Raw genomic sequence first — 22554 nt, forward strand, 5'->3', positions numbered from 1 at the left:
AATTTCTTGAGTATGTCCGGATGTTAGCAGCTGCCAAAGAAACTGAATATGGTTCTTGTACATTATTCTTTGTATCATATTTCCTGTTGCTTGTGTCTTGTCTTCTGCTCTGTAGCTCAGCTTCTTCTGTCTTGTGTTCTGTGTCTATCATCCATATGATCATTTGGGCATATGCCATGAAGAACCAATATTTGCACCCTGTGCTACAATCTCAGCAGAAACTGACACAGGAGATCCCTAGATGAAAAGGAACGATTTGGCACTGTGCCTCCTCCAGGGAAATCAATCATTTACAGTTCTGGACAATCAGTAAGTGTGCATAGAATTATTGCAGATCACTGTTCAAATTACTCCTTTGCATCATCCTTGCTAGTTAAAATTAAAAGTTACAGCAGACCCTTTAAGTATAGGACAAGAGTATGGATGTGTGTATAATTATATTGCATTATAGTTATGCATCTCAACTGTTTTTCAATCATCAGTAATTCACCATAATGAAATGGGTCCAGAAGTCGGCAATGTAGGTCTTGGGGGGGGGGGATGTAACATAGACTAAGATGATGAACTAGGAATTCAGACTAATTGTTAAATGGCATTAGTAGAATAACATGATTTCTCTCATCTGTTTTACAAACAGACTGCTCCGGGATACAGAGGACACAATGGCCAACCTGACCTCCCCATCTGAATTTCTGCTCCTGGAATTTTCAAATATCCGAGAACTACAGATCTTGCATTTCTTTGTATTCTTTGCAATATATTTGATTGCAGTGACTGGCAACCTTCTCATCATCATTGCTGTAGCCTTTGATCATCACCTGCACACCCCCATGTACTTTTTTCTCACGAACCTGGCACTTCTGGATATTGGTACTGTTTCTGTCTTGGTACCCAAAACTATAGCCAATTCCATCCTGAATACCAGGTCCATTTCTTATCCTGCCTGTGTGGCTCAAGTGTTTTTCTACTTCTTCTTTGGAGGGTCAGATTTTGCCATCTTAACCATAATGGCACATGATAGGTATGTCGCTATCTGCAATCCACTGCAATACGAGACAATTATGCACAGAGGAGCCTGCATTGAGATGGCAGTCAGTGCTTGGATTGCAGGTACACTCAATGGTATATTACACAGTGGAGGCACTTTTGCCATCACCTTCTGCTCCAACATGATTGATCAGTTCTTCTGTGAAGTTCCCCAGATTCTCAAACTCTCTTGTTCTGATATGTATCTAGTTGAAATTGGCATTATTATATTTGGCTGTTTAGTTGGCCTAGGATGCTTCGTCTTCATCATTGTCTCCTACATGCAGATTTTTGCAGCAGTGCTCAGAATTCCTTCTGTTCACAGTCAGAAAAAGGCCCTCTCCACTTGCCTTCCCCACCTCACTGTGGTGTCTTTGCTTGTAGTTAGTGGTATCTTTGCTTATGTGAGGCCTCAGAATAACACGTCAGCTGAGCAGAATGTTCTTTTTGCAATCATTTATGGTATTCTCCCTCCTCTGCTTAACCCATTCATCTATAGCATGAGAAACAAAGAAATAAAGAGTGCTTTATTGAAGCTCTCTGATTTGGGATGTTCTTTTTAAAAAATTGCAGGTAAAGCTTTTCAGCAAAAGTGGAGTTGAATAATCTTGAGCAGAAGTCTTTTTCTTATTTTTAACTCAGATGTAATGTCCTAGAGAGATTGTGTTGAATGTTTTGAAGCTTTTCAGGAGTTCCTGACAGTGGTGAGAGCCAGTTCCATGTTTTTTTTGGACAAAAAGTGCTCAAAGGCCCCCTTCCTTCCTAAGCCATTATCATGAACCTGTCCCCTCCAACATATCCCCCACCAAATGTGCATCCTTTGTGTACCTGCTCCTGACCACTCTCACAGATGCTTTTCTGCCCTTTCCTCAATGTCTTAATCAGATGTGGGTTGGAGTGTCAAAATCTTCAGAGTGTTCCCTGGTAAGAGTGGGAAGACTCAGTAGCTGAGAGTACAGAATGCAAAGCATTAGCAAACAGGTGGGCAAAGGAAGGGCCCTCAGACAGATGAAAGAGGACATGTGCTTGACAGGTTCAATAGCAAGGAGCCCAGCAAGAAGCGCAGGTTTCCGGCAGTTTCCAAATTTCTCAAGTCTAACCTAATAGAGGTTTGAGGCTTCTTCTGAGATGCCCACTAGAGAAAAGCATCACCCTACTCCTATGAGTCTGACTTTATTTCTATCATCATGGCCTTAGCATGTTGTCAAAGTCATCATTTAAATACCATCTGCTTTTAGGGCAGGCTTTCATCAGTACCTCCATGTAGCTCTGATACCTGATAAGCTAATTGTTGAATCTTTGTTTGGCTTCATTATTTTTGCTGTTGTGACAATACCTTTTTGCTGCCAATCTGCCCCAGTGAGCTGGCTGGGTAGTGTAGTGCATTTATCTCAAGTGACCCTTCTCCCTTCTCTTAGAACAGTTAATGGTTCCTCATAGGCCATTCTAGAAAGATCGAGGGTTAACTTCCACATGCTTATAGCCAGATTTCACCCTTGCTGACTTTGTGACATATTTCTCATCGCTGGACCTGTCCAGCAATAGTCGACCATGGACCACTGCTTCCCCTACCCATTAGGGACTACAAACTGAACCCATAAATGAGTTGGAATGCCCAGCTTTCCTGCACAGACTTAATCTATCAGTGAAGATAAGCAAGATGTGATGAGAATAACAAAGCCAACTTGGAACCACTGGATCTGCCCACCATGGGCAATTTTTGTTCCAAAAGTGTTCTAGGGCTATGATGTTCTAATTATCTATTTAAGATATTTCCAGAAATAATAATAAAAAATATTGACTGCAAGACTTAGTAGCACTTAGCATTCAAATGAGGCATTCTGGCCTACTGATCCTATGTCATTTCGCAGCTGAAGTCAGTCATCATAGAAGAAATCTGATGGGGTCACACATGAGGATATTCATCTTTAGGATTTTGATGCTGAATTAATTATCCAGTTCTGTTTGTCACAAAAACAGAAGAAATAGTCAAGCAAGGAGAAAAGAGGTACAGTCTAAGATTGCAATTAACTGAGCTGAACTCTTGGGAGTAAGTTAGCAGCAACAGAATATAAATAGATCTCTTTCTCATTAACACAACCTTTTTGGTTTCGGGTAGACAGAGAATAGGAATCTTTGTTGCAGCAAGACCCAAAAGAAGATGCAACAATTTTCTTGAGTATGTCCAGATGTTAGCAACTGGCGAAGAAATTCAATATGGCCCTTTCAAGGTTCTTGTACATTATTCTTTGTATGATGTTTCCTGTTGCTGGTGTCTAGTCTTCTGCTCTGTATCTCAGCTTCTTCTGACTTGTGTTCTGTGTCTATCATCCATATGATCATTTGGCCAAATGCCATGAAGAACCAGTATTTGCAGCCTGTGCTACAATCTCAGCAGAAACTGACACAGGAGATCCCAAGATGAAAAGGAATAATTTGGCTCTCTGATTCCTCCAGGGGAATCAATCATTTACAGTTCTGGACAATCCGTAAGTGTGCATACAATTATTGCAGATCACTGTTCAAATTACTCCTTTGCATCATCTTTGCTAGTTAAAATTAAAAGTTACTGCAGACCCTTTAAATATTGGACAAGTGTATGGATGTGTGTATTAATATATTGCATTATAGTTATGCATCTCAACTATTTTCAGTCATCAGGAATTCAGCGTAATGAAATGGGTCTAGAAGTCGGCAAATGCAGGTCTTTGCCACTTTCTTCTCCATGTCATCCCCTTCTAATGGAGGAAGGTTCATTCTCTGGGCCATGATCCACCCAGTATACATTAACTGTCACACATGTTTAGGGGGTTGACCTGCAAATTAGGTAAAGGGAGGAGCTGAATCAGCAGAATAGGTAAGAAGATGTAGTTTCTGTTTCTTTCTCTTCAGGAGTCACAAAACATTGACTCATTTAAATTACACGGGCCCTACCGCATTGAGCATCTACCCTAGGCATGAATGGTGTGCCTACCACCCTCTGGAAACTGTTTACATTATATGGGTTTGAGTATGGAAAAGAGGATGGATTGCTGCTCAGAAAATTAACTGCTGCCTCAGTTTCCAAGTATTGATTGTTCTTCATGAACAATATCCTGTTCAAGCTGCAGACATATAGAAATATTTCCATATCATGTGTCCAGAATCTGTCAGCTTGGATCTTGTACTTATGTAGGTCAGTGCAGTGTAATAGAAGGAGGTGGTGTTTGAAGCCAGCAACCCATTTGTTTATCTTGTCCCTGGTGAAAAATATTCAGTTTACTCTACTTTCAAATGAATATATGGCTGTATCATAGATTGATGCTGGAGACGACTCTTGCAAGTCCTTGGACTGCAAGGCGAACAAACCGGTCAGTCCTAGAGGAGATCAGGCCTGACTGCTCATTAGAAGGCCAGATCCTAGAGATGAATCTCAAATACTTTAGTCACCTCTTGAGAAGGAAGGACTCCCTGGCAAAGAGCCTAATGCTGGGAGCGATTGAGGTCGAAAGAAGAAGGGGATGGCAGAGAATGAGGTGGCTGGATGGAGTCACTGAAGCAGTGGGTGTTAACTTAAATGGACTCTGGGGAATGGTAGAGGACAGGAAGGTCTGGAGGATCATTGTCCAGGGGGTCGTGATTGGTCGGACAGGACTTTGCAACTAACAACAACAACAATGTGGTAGATTGAGATAGTGAAATGAATATGACAGATTTGTACATCTTCTATTTATTCATTTACATTACTTTTATTTAATTTTCAATTTGAAAGCAATGTATTAATCAGAAATCTTGGCTAAAAATAAAAGTAACAGCAGACCTACTAAGTATACTGTAGGATAGGATTGTGTGACATTTGATATCGTTTTAGGTTAAGTGGCCACAATCTCCATCTGTGGATTGTGTACGAGTTTAGGAAATTGCAATTTAATATGAGGGGGTTTAGCGACTGGACTGGAGTGGAGAGATCTTGTGCTTGTTCTATTTCAGTCCTGATGAAGAATGTCTGAGTTATTCCGCATTCATTCAGTGGGGGGGGATGTCTCATAGACTAAGATGATGAACTAGGAATCCAGACTAATTGTTAAATGGCATTACTAGAATAACATGAATTCTCTCATCTGTCTTACAAACAGACTGCTCATGGATAAAGAGGACACAATGTCCAACCTGACCTCCCCATCTGAATTTCTGCTCCTGGAATTTTCAGACATCCGAGAACTACAGATCTTGCATTTCTTTGTATTCTTAGCTATCTACTTGACTGCAGTGACTGGCAACCTTCTCATCATCATTGCTGTTGCCTTTGACCATCACCTGCACACCCCCATGTACTTTTTTCTCATGAACCTGGCACTTCTGGATCTTGGTACTGTTTCTGTCTTGATACCCAAAACTATAGCCAATTCCCTCCTGAACACCAGGTATCCTGCCTGTGTGGGTCAAGTGTTTTTCTACTTCTTCTTTGGAGGGTCAGATTTTGCCATCTTAACCATAATGGCACATGATCGGTATGTGGCTATCTGCAATCCATTGCAATATGAGACAATTATGCACAGAAGAGCTTGCATTGAGATGGCAGCAAGTGCCTGGATTGCAGGTACATTCGTCGGTCTCTCACACAGTGGAGGAACTTTTGCCATCACCTTCTGCTCCAACATGATAGATCAGTTCTTCTGTGAAGTTCCCCAGATTCTCAAACTCTCTTGTTCTGATATGTATCTAGTTGAAATTGGTATTATTATATTTGGCTGTTTACTTGGACTAGGATGCTTCGTCTTCATCATCGCCTCCTACATGCAGATTTTTGTAGCAGTGCTCAAAATTCCTTCTGTTCACAGTCAGAAAAAGGCCCTCTCCACTTGCCTTCCCCACCTTACTGTGGTGTCTTTGTTTATAGTTAGTGGTATCTTTGCTTATGTGAGGCCTCAGAGTCACACATCAGCTGAGCAGAATGTTCTTTTTGCAATCATTTATGGTATTCTCCCTCCTTTGCTTAACCCATTCATCTATAGCATGAGAAACAAAGAAATAAAGAGTGCTTTGTTGAAGCTCTCTGATTTGGGATGTTCTTTTTAAAAAATTGCAAGTAAAGCTTTTCGGCAATAGTGGAGTTGAATAATCTTGTGCAGAAGTTTCCTTTTTCTATTTCTTTTTCTTATTTTTACCTCAGATGTATTGTCCTCGAGAGATTGTGTTGAATGTTTTGAAGCTTTTCAGGAGTTCCTGACAGTGGTAAGAGCCGGTTCCATGTTTTCTTGGGCAAAAAGTGATAGTTCATTCCTATCTAAAGATAAGCAAGATGTGATGAGAATAACAAAGCCTACTTGGAACCACCGGATCTGCCCACCATCGGCAATTTTTGGGGGAGACTCAAAGGACACACTCCAAAACTGTTCTAGGGCTATGATGTTCTAATTATCTATTTAAGATAGTTCCAGAAATAATAATAAAAAATATTGACTGCAAGACTTAGTAGCACTTAGCATTCAAATGAGGTGAACTCTGGAGACCAAGTTGCCAAGAGCAGAATATAAATTAAGTTCTGCATTACTCCAACAACCTCTTATATTATGATTTGACAGAAAATAGCAGATTACATTGTAGGTGATATGCCCTGTGTATGCCCTTCAATGTGCAAGGAGGAAAATGGCTGGTGTCCATCTTTGTATCTGACCAGCAAACACAGGCCAACCCAGTCATGGCTACCCCCCAAAGCCTTGTGTTTATCAGAAGTACATAATCTGGTAGACTCCAGGTGAAATCAGCAAGAGATCTCCTAGAAGACAAAGGAGTAATGCAATTATTTGCACAAAAGGGCCGGGCAGTACACTCATCCTCACCAAAGCATCACCAAGACAAAGGAGGATACCACATTTGGACCAGTGGCAGGTCTAGTTAATTATCCTGTATTGTTTCTTCTTGGTAAATATTTAATATAGCAGCTTATATTAGAGTTCAAGGGTTTTCTAGAAAACTGAGGGGCAGGAAATTGAGACGCACAAAAGAAAATACTTCTTTAAACCCTACATAGTAAAAATATGGAATTTGCTGCTTCTTGATATAGAGAGAGCCAGAGACAAAGGGACATATAAACTGTAAAACTACATTGCAACAGCATAACATGGCAACAGCATAACATGGCCATGGCAAAAACAAAACCTTTTCACTTGAAAGCTAATTAGCGGCCGCAATTAACTGCGACCACCGTTGATGTAGTGAGGAGCAGGCCAATGGATGGCACTGATGAGCATGGACACATTGCCCAGCGTCAGGCACTGGGGGTGGGGGGTGGTCTTCTTCTTCATAGAAAGGGAAGCATCAAAGATAACCCATCCAGGAATGGAAGACACACTTCCTGGTTCTGTCCTGCTAGGCAAAGGAAGGGTCTTCAGGCAGGGGAAAGAGGACATGTGCATGAGAGGTTGAATGGCAGGGAACCCAGCAGGACCCCAGGGTTCAGGCAGAATCCAAATCTCTGATGTCAGTCCAGTTAGAAGTTTTAGGCTTTGTCGTCTGTCCTGTGAGGGTTAAAAATGGTGGTGTTTTCATGTAGAACTATTTGCATGCCAAAGAGGGAACTGCAGTGAGAACTTCCAGAATGCCCCTTTGACCTCTGGTGCCACTGGAACTTCTGCTTCTCTTTTCCTTTTATATCAGATCTTGTATTCTGGATATAACAATTTTATAACAATTCTCTTGCCTTCAAGCCCAATTTTTAAAATCTTTCAGATTCTGGATGTCTAGTAAATATTTAGGAAAGCAGAATTACTTTTACTGGACAGTTAAATATCTTCACAGAGTCTCAGCACCTCCATACAACATATTCCAAATATTTTCCATAAGTGAGAGAAACCATATTTTCCATAAGTGAGAGAGTACATATTTTGTTAATGTTATTTATTCAAGATTCCCCCACTCCCAAAACCGTTGTTGAGCATTCTGGCCTACTGATCCTATGTCATTTCGCAGCTGAAGTCAGTCATCATAGAAGAAATCTGATGGGGTCACACATGAGGATATTCATCTTTAGGATTTTGATGCTGAATTAATTATCCAGTTCTGTTTGTCACAAAAACAGAAGAAATAGTCAAGCAAGGAGAAAAGAGGTACAGTCTAAGATTGCAATTAACTGAGCTGAACTCTTGGGAGTAAGTTAGCAGCAACAGAATATAAATAGATCTCTTTCTCATTAACACAACCTTTTTGGTTTCGGGTAGACAGAGAATAGGAATCTTTGTTGCAGCAAGACCCAAAAGAAGATGCAACAATTTTCTTGAGTATGTCCAGATGTTAGCAACTGGCGAAGAAATTCAATATGGCCCTTTCAAGGTTCTTGTACATTATTCTTTGTATCATGTTTCCTGTTGCTAGTGTCTTGTCTTCTGCTCTGTAGCTCAGCTTCTTCTGTCTTGTGTTCTGTGTCTATTTGGGCATATGCCATGAAGAACCAGTATTTGCAACCTCAGCAGACACTGACACAGGAGATCTCAAAATGAAAAGGAATGATTTGGCTCTGTGCTTCTTCCAGGGGAATCAATCATTTACAGTTCTGGACAATCAGTAAGTGTGCATAGAATTATTGCAGATCACTGTTCAAATTACTCCTTTACATCATCTTTACTAGTTAAAATTAAAAGTTACAGCAGACCCTTTAAGTATAGAACAGGAGTATGGATGTGTGTATAATTATATTGCATTATAGTTATGCATCTCAACTATTTTTCACTCATTAGTAATTCGGCATAATGAAATGGGTCCAGAAGTTGGCAGATGAAGGTATTTGGTACTTTCTTCTCCTTGTGGCCCCCTTCTAATGGAGGAAGGTTCATTCTCTGGGCCGTGATCCACCCAGTATAGATTAGTTGTCACACATGTTTAGGGGGCTGACCTGCAAATGAGGTAATGGGAAGAACTGAATCAGCAGAAGAGGTAAGAGGATGTAGTTTCTTCTGTTTCTTTCTCTTTAGGAGTCACAAACCATTTACTCATTTAAATTATACGGGCCGTACCACCTTGAGCATTTACCCTAGGAATGAATGTTGTGCCTACCACCCTGTGTAACCTGTTTACATTATATGGGTTTGATTATGGAACAAGAGGGTGGATTGCTGCTCTGGAAATTAATCGCTGCCTCAGTTTCCATGTACTCATTGTTCTCAATGAACAGTATCGTATTCAAGGCGCAGACATATAGAAATATTTACATGCCATGCGTCCAGAATTTGTCAGCGTGGATCTTGTACATATGTAGGTCAGTGTAGTTTAATACAAGGAGCTGGTCTTTGAAGTTAGCAACCCAGAGACTGTTCCCTGTTTATCTTGTCCCTAGTGAAAAATATTCAATTTACTCTACATTCAAATGAACATATGGCTGTATGGTAGGTTGAGATGGTGAAATGAGTATGCCAGACTTCTATGTGTTCTATTTATCCACTTTTGTTCACTTGATAATTTGAAAGCAATGCATTGATCGCAAATCTTGGCTAAAAATAAAAGTAACAGCAGACCTACGAAATATACTGTAGGATAAGGATAAGATTGTGTGACATTTGATATCATTTCAGGTTAAGTGGCCACAATCTCTATATGTGGATTGTGTATGAGTTTAGGAAATTGCAATTTAATATGAGGAGGTTGAGCTACTGGACAGGAGTGGAAAGATCTTGTGCCTATGGCAAATAAATGTATCACTGTCACTATTTCATTCCTGATGAGGAATGTCTCAGTTTTTCCTCATTCATTCATTGGAGGGATGTCTCATAGACTAAGATGGTAAACAAGAAAGATTCATTGTTAATTGGCATTACTAGAAAAAAATGATTTCTCTCACAAACAGACTGCTTTTGGATACAGAGGGCACAATGTCCAACCTGACCTCCCCATCTGAATTTCTGCTCCTGGAATTTTCAGACATCCGAGAACTACAGATCCTGCATTTTTTTGTCTTCTTAACAGTATACTTGACTGCAGTGACTGGCAATCTTCTTGTCATCATCGCTGTAGCCCTTGATCATCACCTGCACACCCCCATGTACTTTTTTCTCATGAACCTGGCTCTTCTGGATCTTGGTATGGTTTCTGTCATGCTACCCAAAACTATAGCCAATTCCATCCTGAATACAACTTCCATTTCTTATCATGCCTGTGTGGCTCAAGTGTTTTTCTACTTCTTCTTTGGAGGGTCAGATTTTGCCATCTTAACCATAATGGCGCATGATCGGTATGCCGCTATCTGCAATCCACTGCAATACGAGACAATTATGCATAGAGGAGCCTGCATTCAGATGGCAGCGAGTGCTTGGATTGCAGGTATACTCATTGGTCTCTTACACAGTGGAGGCACTTTTGCCATCACCTTCTGCTCCAACATGATCAATCAGTTCTTCTGTGAAGGTCCCCAGATTCTCAAACTCTCCTGCTCTGACATGTACCTAGTTGAAGTTGGTATTATTATATTTGGCTGTTTCCTGGGAGTAGCATGCTTCTTCTTCATCATTGTTTCCTACATGCAGATTTTTGCAGCAGTGCTGAGAATCCCTTCTGTTCATGGTCAGAAAAAGGCCCTCTCCACTTGCCTTCCCCATCTCATTGTGGTGTCTTTGCTTGTATTTAGTGGTCTCTTTGCCTATGTGAGACCTCACAGTCACACTTCAGCTGAGCAGAATGTGCTTTTTGCAATCATCTATGCTATTCTCCCTCCTTTGCTCAACCCGTTCATCTATAGTATGAGAAACAAAGAAATAAAGAGTGCCTTACTCAAGCTTTCTGGTTATCAATGTTCCTCTAAAACAATTGCAGGTAAAGTTTTTCTGCAAAAGCGGAATTGAATAATCTTGTGCAGAAGTTTTAATTTTTAACCTCAGATTTAATGTCCTAGAGAGATTAGGTTGAATTTTTTGAAGCACTTCAGAAGGTCCCAACAGTGGTGAGAGCCAGTTCCATGTTTTCCTGGGCAAAAAGTGCTCAAAGGCTCTCCCTTCGTATGTCTATCTGCTCCTGACCATACCCACAGCTGCCTACATGTCCTTTCGTTAATGTCTTGATGTGATTTGTGTGGCTGGGAATGTCAGTATCTGCAGAGTCTTTCTTGGGAACAGTGGGAAGCCCTGGTAACTGAGAGCACAGTATGAAAAACTCAAGCAAGCAGGCAGGTAAAGGAAGGGGCCACAGGCAGGTGAAAGAAGACATGTGCACGAAAGGTTCAATGGCAATGAGCCTAGCAAGAATCCCAGGATTCTGGCAGTTTCCAAATTTCTGAAGTTAAACCTAATAAAGATTTGAGGCTTCCTCTGAGATGCCCACTAGAGAAAAGCATCACCCTGCTCTTATGAGGGAGACTCTATTGCCAGCATCATGGCCTTAAGCATGTTGTCAACATGATCATTTAAATACCACCCCCTTTTAGGACAGGCTTTCATCGGTACCTCCATGTACATCTGATACCTGATAAGCTAATTGTTGAATCTTTTTTTGGCTTCAATATTTTTGCTGTTGTGACAATACCTTTTTGCTGCCAACCTGGCCCAGTGGGCTGGCCGGGTGGTATAGTGCATTTATCTCAAGTGGCCTTTCTCCCTTCTCTTAGAACAGTTCATGGTTCCTCATAGGCCATTCTAGAAAGATCGAGGGTTAACTTCCACATGCTTATAACCAGTTTTCACCCTTGCTGACTTTGTGACATATTTCTCATCGCTGGACCTGTCCAGCAATAGTCGACCATGGACCACTGCTTACCCTACCCACTCATCCTCACCAAAGTATCACCAAGACAAAGGAGGATACCACACCTGGACCAGTGGCAGGTCTAGTTAATTATCCTGTATTGTTTCTTCTTGGTAAATATTTAATATCGCAGCTTATATTAGAGTTCAAGGGTTTTCTAGAAAACTGAGGGGCAGGAAATTCAGACGCACAAAAGAAAATACTTCTTTAAACCCTACATAGTAAAAATATGGAATTTGCTGCTTGTTGATATAGAGAGAGCCAGAGACAAAGGCACATATAAACTGTAAAACTACATGGCAACAGCAAAACATGGCAACAGCATAACATAGCCATCACAAAAGCAAAACCTGACAGTTCACTTGAAAGCTAATTAGCGGCCGCAATTCACTGCGACTGCCGTTGATGTAGTGAGGGGCAGGCCAATGGATGGCACTGATGAGCATGGACACATTGCCCAGCATCAGGCACTGGGGGTGGGGTGTGGTCTTCTTCTTCTTCATAGAAAGGAAAGCATCAAAGATAACCCCATCCAGGCAGGGAAGACACACTTCCTGGTTCTGTCCCGCTGTGCAAAGGAAGGGTCTTCAGACAGGGGAAAGAGGACATGTGCATGAGAGGTTGAATAGCAGGAAGTCCAGTAAGAAACGCAGGTTTCCGGCAGTTTCCAAATTTCTCATGTCTAACCTAATAGAGGTTTGAGGCTTCTTCTGAATTGCCTGCTACAGAGAAGCATCACCTTACAGGAGCCCAGCAGGAACCTCAGGGTTCAGGCAGAATCCAAATCTCTGATGTCAGTCCAGTTAGAAGTTTTAGGCTTTGTCGTCTGCCCTGTGAGGGTTAAAAATGGTGGTGTTTTCATGTAGAACTATTTGCATGCCAAAGAGGGAACTGCAGTGAGAGCTTCCAGAATGCCCCTTTGACCTCTGGTGCCACTGGAACTTCTGCTTCTCTTTACCTTTTATATCAGATCTTGTATTCTGGATATAACAATTTTAAATATAAGAATGGTTGTATTTATTGTATTTTATGTGTGCTTTTTTATTTGATGGCTGATTATTGATAATAGTGGTAATGCCAAAATACGTCTGATCTGTGGAAACATTTGCATACATATGCATGGATTTTATTGAGGCTATGCTATAAACCTAGGTTTTAAAAATGAAATAAATATTAGTACAATATTTTAAAATTGTGTTCTACCTTATATGGGCCTAAGTTCGGTTCCCTGATTTTGACCTTTTGAGGTTCTTGACTTGTGTTTGGATCATGATATTGTCATGATACTGGACAGATTGACAAGAAGCCCACTGGCAACGTCCCTGATTAAGTTCCCAGCACAACCTACATGCCGGGGCTCGCTTCTGAGATCTACGAAGCCAAACTGGGTGAATCAACTTGTCCTTTTATTTAGGGCCCATCACCATCAACCGTGTCTTATTGCTGGCCAAATGAATGTCACAAACTGAGTTCACTGAGAAAGAAAGTTCATGTTTGCGCAAACATGAGCTAAGCTTAGCATTCTTTGGTGAAAGCCAAGACCTTACTGAAAACTTGCTGATCCAAGGCAGCCTTTTATTCCATTTGCCAGGAAAATTCAATCTAAAGTGTCCCTCCCAGAATGCTCCTGGGCTGGGCTCATACTCTTTCACTAACCGCCCCAAACATACAACTTCCATACATCAAATGTGTATTATAATGAGCTCTATGTCCATCCAGGGGTGCTAGTATTATGCTAGTAAACATATTTGGTTGACATATTTTACACATTCATAAAGGACTACTTTAATCCAGGTTCAATTCAAATCCTATGCTGAGATGGTATTCAAGTGCTGCTGCTGCTATCTGTTTAGAGACTCAGAGTGATTCTTTCAGTTCCAAAAATGTAAAATCATCTACTGCATATTGGTGTTCAATCTAGTAAAGCACCAACGGGGCCTCTGAATGCTGGACCTATGTTCCAACATTATCTTTTTAAGGAACTTGTGGACATGCCAATGTATGCTAATCCACACCCGTATATTATCATATATAAGTGACATTTGTTGAATTACAAGTGATAAAGTACCTAATTCAACCAAATATGTGACTCTTTAATGTGACTGAATGGAAACTCCTGTGTTTAACTTGAAAGCGAATAGGTAATTTTTAATGACTTTTCAATTCGTGTTTGTAATTTGAGACTCAAACGAACGGACCCAATGACATTTTGAGTTATTGCCTAAATGATATTATGAAATTACTAATGTGATAAGCCTTCCGCACACCAATATATGTTATGAATGTGAGGTATACAATAATTTATGCTGCATTGAAATTTCTGGTCAGTATATATTATTGTTACTAGGATTATGTACGTTAGCTATATTTTATGTAGGAGTAATCACTGTGGAAGCCCTGGAAAATGAGGTTATTTTAACCTAGGACCTCATTTTGATTACTTATGATATTGAAATAAATAATTTGGAGAATAATTTGAGTCTAGAAGAATATATTCAACACCCGGGAATCTGGGAAGGTCAGTGCCTGCTTACCTGACCTGCAGTACTGAGTGGAGACTCTGTGCCTTCCCACGTGTACAACACCAGGGATAGGGGAAGAGAGCTGGGCTGCTTGCCACCCCTGGAGCTGCAAGTGAAACCTCCACTTTGCCCCAGGCCTCTGTCTCACCCACTCTCACCCAAGGCTCAGTTACGCAAGTCAGGTCTACATTGTGTTCTGCAAAACATGACTATAGAACCACCTAGCATTGCACAACATCAGTATTGGAGCTGGGTTATTACTCTTTGCCTCTCTCCCCATCTCTAGATATGGGATGGAGCTTAGAAAAGTTACAAGCAACTTCATAGCTATATCTTAAGGCCCTTCCCTTGTCAAACCTTCTCTCACTGACTTACCTCCCTTGTCCCCAAATTGTCGGTATCCCCAGTCCCTTCAGGCTCCCTTCCTTCTCTTACTCACCCCTACCCATCCTGAAATTGTCTGTCCTATAATCCTGATATCACCCCAACAGGTACGACACAATACTCTCAATTACAGTTCAGTTTCTCATTACAACAATATTCCAATTTCCCCTCCAGTTAACAATTCCTACCTGCACCACACCCTGTAATCTCTTGCCTTCAAACCCAATTTTTAAAATCTTTCAGATTCTGGATGTCTAGTAAATATCTAGGAAAGCAGAATTACTTTTACTTGACAGTTAAATATCTTCACAAAGTCTCAGCGCCTCCATACAACATATTCCAAAATTTTTGCATAAGTGAGAGAGCACATATTTTGTAAATGTTATTTCTTCAAGATTCCCCCACTCCCACACTTGAGTATATTCATCTTTAGGATTTTGATCTTCCTTCATGCTGAATTAATTATCCGGTTCTGTTTGTCACAAAAACAGAAGAAATACTCAAGCAAGGAGAAAAGAGTTACAGTCTAAGATTGCAATTAACTGAGCTGAACTCTTGGGAGTAAGTTAGCAGCAACAGAATATAAATAGATCTCTTTCTCATTAACACAACCTTTTTGGTTTCGGGTAGACAGAGAATAGGAATCTTTGTTGCAGCAAGACCCAAAGGAAGATGTAACAAATTTCTTGAGTATGTCCGGATGTTAGCAGCTGCCGAAGAAATTGAATATGGTTCTTGTACATTATTCTTTGTATCATGTTTCCTGTTGCTAGTGTCTTGTCTTCTGCTCTGTAGCTCAGCTTCTTCTGTCTTGTGTTCTGTGTCTATCATCCATATGATCATTTGGGAAAATGCCATGAAGAACCAATATTTGCAGCCTGTGCTACAATCTCAGCAGAAACTGACACAGGAGATCGCAAAATGAAAAGGAATGATTTGGCTCTCGGCCTCCTCCATAGGAATCAACCATTTACAGATCTGGACAATCAGTAAGTGTGCATAGAATTATTGCAGTTCCCTGTTCAAATAACTCCTTTACATCATCTTTACTAGTTAAAATTAAAAGTTACAGCAGACCCTTTAAAGTATAGGACAAGAATATGGATGTGTGTATAATTATATTGCATTATAGTTATGCATCTCAACTATTTTTCAGTTATCAGTTATTCAGCATAATGAAATGGGTCTAGAAGTCGGCAAATGCAAGTCTTTGCCAATTTCTTCTCCATGTGGTCCCCTTCTAATGGAGGAAGGTTCATTCTCTGGGTCATGATCCACCCAGTATACATTAATTGTCACAAATGTTTAGGGGGCTCACCTGCAAATGAGGTAAAGGGAGGAGCTGAATCAGCAGAATAGGTAAGAGGATGTAGTTTCTGTTTCTTTCTCTTTAGGAGTCACAAACCACTGACTCATTTAGATTACATGGGCCCTACCACATTGAGCATCTATCCTAGGAATGAATGGTGTGCCTACCACCCTCTGGAGCCTCTTTACATTATATGGGTTTGAGTATGGAACAAGAGGATGGATTGCTGCTCATGAAATTAACTGCTGCCTCAGTTTCCAAGTATTGATTGTTCTTCATGAACAGTATCCTGTTCAAGCTGCAGACATATAGAAATATTTCCATATCATGTGTCCAGAACCTGTCAGCTTGGATCTTGTACTTATGTAGGTCCGTGCAGTTTAATAGGAGGAGGTGGTGTTTGAAGCCAGCAACCCAGAGACTGTTCCCTGTTTATCTTGTCCCTGTAATATTCAGCTTACTCCACTTTCAAATGAATATATGGCTGTATCATAGATTGATGCTGGAGAAGACTCTTGTGAGTCCCTTGGACTGCAAGGCGAACAAACCGGTCAGTCCTAGAGGTGATCAGGCCTGACTGCTCCTTAGAAGGCCAGATCCTAAAGATGAAACTCAAATACTTTAGTCACCTTTTGAGAAGGAAGGACTCCCTGGAGAAGAGCCTAATGCTGGGAGCGATTGAGGGTGAAAGAAGAAGTGGGTGACAGAGAATGAGGTGGCTGGATGGAGTCACTGAAGCAGTGGGAGTGAACTTAAATGGACTCTGGGGAATGGTAGAGGATAGGAAGGCCTGGAGGACCATTGTGCATGGGGTCGCAATGGGTCAGACATAACTTCGAAACTAAGAACAACAACAATGTGGTAGACTGAGATAGTGAAATGAATATGACAGTTTTCTACATGTTCTATTTATTCATTTACATTACTTTCATTTACTTTACAATTTGAAAGCAATGTATTAATCAGAAATCTTGGCTAAAAATAAAAGAATAGCAGACCTACTAAGTATACAGCAGGATAAGATTGTGTAACATTTGATATAGTTTTAGGTTAAATGGCCACAATCTCCATATGTGGATTGTGTACGAGTTTAGGAAATTTCAAGTTAATATGAGGGGGTTTAGCGACTGGACTGGAGTGGAGAGATCTTGTGCTTGTTCTATTTCAGTCCTGATGCAGAATGTCTGAGTTTTTCCTCAGGCAGTCATTTGGGGGGGGGGGGATGTCTCATAGACTAACTAGGAATCCAGACTAATTGTTAAATGGCATTAATCAAATAACATGAATTCTCTCATATGTCTTACAAACAGACTGCTCATGGATAAAGAGGACCCAATGTCCAACCTGACCTCCCCATCTGAATTTCTGCTCCTGGAATTTTCAGACATCCGAGAACTACAGATCTTGTATTTCTTTGTATTCTTGGCAGTCTACTTGACTGCAGTGACTGGCAACCTTCTCATCATCATTGCTGTAGCCTTTGATCATCACCTGCACACCCCCATGTACTTTTTTCTCACGAACCTGGCACTTCTGGATCTTGGTACTGTTTCTGTCTTGGTACCCAAAACTATAGCCAATTCCATCCTAAATACCAGGTCCATTTCTTATCCTGCCTGTGTAGCTCAAGTGTTTTTCTACTTCTTCTTTGGAGGGTCAGATCTTGCCATTTTAACAATAATGGCACATGATCGGTATGTCGCTATCTGCAATCCATTGCTATATGAGACAATTATGCACAGAGGAGCCTGCATTGAGATGGCAGTCAGTGCTTGGACTGCAGGTACACTCAATGGTATATTACACAGTGGAGGCACTTTTGCCATCACCTTCTGCTCCAACATGATTGATCAGTTCTTCTGTGAAGTTCCCCAGATTCTCAAACTCTCTTGTTCTGATATGTATCTAGTTGAAATTGGCATTCTTATGTTTGGCTGTTTAGTTGGCCTAGGATGCTTCGTCTTCATCATTGTCTCCTACATGCAGATTTTTGCAGCAGTGCTCAGAATTCCTTCTGTTCACAGTCAGAAAAAGGCCCTCTCCACTTGCCTTCCCCACCTCACTGTGGTGTCTTTGTTTGTAGTTAGTGGTATCTTTGCTTATGTGAGGCCTCAGAATAACGCGTCAGCTGAGCAGAATGTACTTTTTGCAATCATTTATGGTATTCTCACTCCTTTGCTTAACCCATTCATCTATAGCATGAGAAACAAAGAAATAAAGAGTGCTTTATTGAAGCTCTCTAATTTGGGATGTTCTTTTTAAAAAATTGGAAGTAAAGCTTTTCAGCAAAAGTGGAGTTGAATAATCTTGTGCAGAAGTTTTCTTTTTCTTATTTTTACCTCAGATGTAATGTCCTAGAGAGATTGTGTTGAATGTTTTGAAGCTTTTCAGGAGTTCCTGAGAGCCGGTTCCATGTTTTCATGGGCAAAAAGTGCTCAAAGGCTCCCTTCCTTCCTAAACCATTATCATGAATTTGTCCCCTCCAACACATCCTCCAACAAATGTGCATCCTTTGTGTACCTGCTCCTGAGCACTCTCACAGCTGGCTTCCTGCCCTTTCCTCAATGTCTTGATGGGATGTGTGTGGCTGAGAATATCAATATCTTCAGTCTTTCCTGTGCAGAGTGGGAAGACCCCTAGCTGAGAGTACAGGATGCAAATCACTAGGAAGCAGGTGAGCAAAGGAAGGGTCCTCAGTCAGGTGAAAGAGGACATCTGCATGACAGGTTCAATGGCAGGGAGCCCAGCAAGAAACACAGGTTTCCGGCAGTTTCCAAATTTCTCATGTCTAACCTAATAGAGGTTTGAGGCTTCCTCTGTACGTATCTTGTTAAAGATTATTTTGATTTATTTTCAATAAAATTTATTAATTTCTAAAGGTTGCCTTTGTCTAAAATTTCTTGCCAGATATTCCCTTTGTATATACTGGTGGAGATTCCACTGTTACCACCTTTTGCAATTCAAATCTCCTCGAATTGCTTATGCAAACTTAAATGGACTCCGGGGAATGGTAGAGGACAGGAAGGTCTGGAGGATCATTGTCCATGGGGTTGCGATAGGTCGGACACGACTTCGCACCTAACAACAACAAAGAATTGCTTATTCCCCCATCAAAAATTCAAACACAGATCAATTGCCAGTAATAGTAGGAAGTCATTCATGGAATGGCCTAGGCCAGTAGAAACAGCAATTTAAACAGCTGAAAGAAAAAGAGAACCAGACCTACCCTCATTGATCATAGATCTTAATTACTATTATTTATACATTTATACATCCACATCAAGATTGAAGAAATAATATATGACCATATATGATCACTGCGACCGCCATTGATGTAGTGAGGGGCAGGCCAATGGATGGCACTGATGAGCATGGACACATTGCCCAGCATCAGGACTGGAGTGGGGCGTGGTCTTCTTCTTCTTCTTCATAGAAAGGGAAGCATCAAAGATAACTCCATCCAGGCAGGGAAGACACACTTCCTGGTTCTGTCCCGCAGGGCAAAGGAAGGGTCTTCAGACAGGGGAAAGAGGTCATGTGCATGAAAGGTTGAATGGCAGGGAGCCAAGCAAGAAGCGCAGGTTTCCGGCAGTTTCCAAATTTCTCATGTCTGACCTAATAGAGGTTTGAGGCTTCTTCTGAGCTGCCCGCTAGAGAAAAGCATCACCCTACAGGAGCCCAGCAGCAACCCCAGGGTTCAGGCAGATTCCAAATCTCTGATGTCAATCTTGTTAGAAGTTTTAGGCTTTGAGGGTTAAAAATGGTGGTGTTTTCATGTAGAACTATTTGCACGGCCGCCGAAACGGCGATTTCGGGTCACATGGAAAACACGGAGGGGGAAGACGCGACGCACACCGGTCATGCACGGGGCGGGGCGGGGCGCGACGCGACGGCAGCCAAACGCAGAGTAACTGATTATGCACACGGCGATCTGGGCGCCGCTTCTGGTTGCGCCCCGGTCACCTGGAAGCTGCGCTTTCTTCTGCGTTTCGCTAACGCGGCTTTTTCGGCGGCATGCACCGAAGCTGCGGCCGGTTACAGCCGGCACCGTGCGTTATCGGTAATTTTAGTCGCCGCCATTCCACCCCAAATGTGCGCTAAAACCCCCGTGCATAATGGGTCAAAGAGGGAACTGCAATGAGCACTTCCAGAATTCCTCTTTGACCTCTGGTGCCACTGGAACTTCTGCTTTTCTTTACCTTTTATATCAGATCTTGTACTCTGGATATAACAATTTTAAATATAAGAATGGTTGTATTTATTGTATTTAATGTGTACTTGTTTTATTTGATGCCTGATCATTGAGAAAAGTGGTAATGCCAAAATACGTCTGATCTGTGGAGACATTTGCATACATATGCATGGATTTTATTGAGGCTATGCTATAAACCTGGGTTTTAAAAATGAAATGAATATTAGTACAATAATTTAAAATTGTGTTCTACCTTATATGGGCCTAAGTTTGGTTCCCTGATTTTGACCTTTTGAGGTTCTTGACTTGTGTTTGGATCATGATATTGTTCTGGGCAGATTGACAAGAAGCCCACTGGCAACGTCCCTGATTTATCTCCCAGCTTACCCTACATGCTGGGTCTTGTTTCTGACATCTACGAAGCCAAACTGGGTGACCTTGTTCTTTTATTTAGGGCCCGTCACCATCAACCGTATCTTATTGTTGGGCCAAATGAACATCACAAACTGAGTTCACTGAGAAAGAAAGTTCATGTTTGTGCAAACATGAGCTAAGCTTAGCCTTCTTTGGTGAAAGCCAAGACCTTCTTCAAAACTTGCTAGTCCAAGGCAGCCTTTTATTCCATTTGCTACAAAAATTCAATCTAAAATGTCCCTCCCAGAATGCTCCTGGGCTGGGCTCATACTCTTTCCCTAACCACCCCAAACATATAATTTCCATACATCACATGTGTATTATAATGAGCTCTATGTCCATCCAGGGGTGCTAGTATTATGCTAGTAAACATATTTGGTTGACATATTTTACACATTCATAAAGGACTACTTCAATCCAGGTTGAATTCAAACCCTATGGTGAGATGGTATTCAAGTGCTGCTGCTGCTGCTGCTGTCTGTTTAGAGACTCAGAGTGATTATTTCAATTCCAAAAATGTAAAATCATCAACTACATTTTGGTGTTCAATCCAGGAAAGCACCAACGGGGCCTCCAGGGCCTGGTTCTGAATGCAGGACCTATGTTCCATCATTATCTTTTTAAGGAAATTGTGGACATGCAAGTGTATGCTAATCCACACCCATATTTTATAATATATAAGTGACATTTCTTGAATCACAAGTGATAAAGTTGCTAATCCAACCAAATATGTGACTCTTTTTGTGACTGAGTAGAAACACCTTTGTTTAACTTGAAAGTGAATCAGTAACTTTTCATGACTTTTCAATTCGTGTTTGTAATTTGGGACTCAAACGAACGGACCCCATGACATTTTGAGTTATTGCCTAAATGATATTTTGAAATTACTAATGTGATAAGCCTTCCGCACACCAATATATGTTATGAAAGTAAGGTATACAATAATTTATGCTGTATTGAAATTTCTGGTCAGTATATATTATTATTATTGTATATTATTGTTACTAGGATTATGTAGCTATATTTGATGTAGGAGTAATCTCTGTGGAAGCCCCTGGAAAATGACGTTATTTTAACCTAGGACCCCATTTTGATTACTTATGATATTGAAATAAATAATTTGGAGAATACTTTGAATTTGGAAGAATATATTCAACACCCAGGGGATCTGGGAAGGTAACAGTGCCTGCTTTCCTGATCTGCAGTACTAAGTGCAGACTCTGTGCCCAACCACGTGTACAATATTAGGGATGGGGGAAGAGAGCTGGTCTGCTTGCCACCCCTGCAGCTGCAAGTGAAACCTCCACTTTGCCCCAGGCCTCTGTCTCACCCACTCTCACCCAAGGCTCAGTTACACAAGTCAGGTCTACATTGTGTTCTGCAAAATATGACTATAGAACCACCTAGCATTGCACAACATCAGTATTGGAGCTGGGTTATTACTCTTTGCCTCTCTCCCCATATCTAGATATGGGATGGAGGATAGAAAAGTTCCATAAGTGAGTGAAACCATATTTTCCATAAGTGAGAGAGCACATATTTTATTAATGTTATTTCTTCAAGATTCCCCCACTCCCAACACATTTGTTGAGCAATCTGGCCTACTGATCCTATGTCATTTAGCAGCTGAAGTCAGTCATGATAGAAGAAATCTGATGGGGTCACACATGAGGATATTCATCTTTAGGATTTCAATCTTCCTTCATGCTGAATTAATTATCCGGTTCTGTTTGTCACAAAAACAGAAGAAATAGTCAAGCAAGGAGAAAAGAGTTACAGTCTAAGATTGCAATTAACTGAGCTGAACTCTTGGGAGTAAGTTAGCAGCAACAGAATATAAATAGATCTCTTTCTCATTTACACAACCTTTTTGGTTTCGGGTAGACAGAGAATAGGAATCTTTGTTGCAGCAAGACCCAAAAGAAGATGTAACAAATTTCTTGAGTATGTCCGGATGTTAGCAGCTGCCGAAGAAATTGAATATTGTTCTTGTACATTATTCT

General features: G+C 41.0%; 4 protein-coding genes across 4 annotated transcripts; all 4 read left to right on the plus strand.

Annotated features, from left to right (window-relative positions):
* The first annotated feature begins 662 nt into the window (after window positions 1-662).
* Window positions 663-4921, plus strand: LOC143825264 (olfactory receptor 14A16-like). Its single transcript, XM_077313288.1, has 3 exons — window positions 663-1578; window positions 1925-1950; window positions 4877-4921. The coding sequence occupies exons 1-3, from the start codon at window positions 663-665 to the stop codon at window positions 4919-4921; spliced, it is 987 nt and encodes a 328-aa protein (XP_077169403.1).
* A 245-nt stretch (window positions 4922-5166) lies between these two features.
* On the plus strand, window positions 5167-9690 carry LOC143825265 (olfactory receptor 14A16-like). Its single transcript, XM_077313290.1, has 4 exons — window positions 5167-6073; window positions 6179-6360; window positions 8402-8568; window positions 9573-9690. Exons 1-4 carry the CDS (start codon window positions 5167-5169, stop codon window positions 9688-9690), a joined length of 1374 nt encoding a protein of 457 aa, XP_077169405.1.
* A 179-nt stretch (window positions 9691-9869) lies between these two features.
* Window positions 9870-10835, plus strand: LOC143825266 (olfactory receptor 14A16-like). The gene has a single exon (XM_077313291.1). The coding sequence runs from the start codon at window positions 9870-9872 to the stop codon at window positions 10833-10835; it is 966 nt and encodes a 321-aa protein (XP_077169406.1).
* A 6445-nt stretch (window positions 10836-17280) lies between these two features.
* Window positions 17281-18207, plus strand: LOC143826493 (olfactory receptor 14I1-like). Its single transcript, XM_077315330.1, has one exon. The coding sequence runs from the start codon at window positions 17281-17283 to the stop codon at window positions 18205-18207; it is 927 nt and encodes a 308-aa protein (XP_077171445.1).
* The last annotated feature ends 4347 nt before the right edge of the window (window positions 18208-22554 follow it).

The sequence above is a fragment of the Paroedura picta genome, chromosome 16 (assembly GCF_049243985.1).
Source record: "Paroedura picta isolate Pp20150507F chromosome 16, Ppicta_v3.0, whole genome shotgun sequence".
Taxonomy (NCBI): Eukaryota; Metazoa; Chordata; class Lepidosauria; order Squamata; family Gekkonidae; genus Paroedura; species Paroedura picta.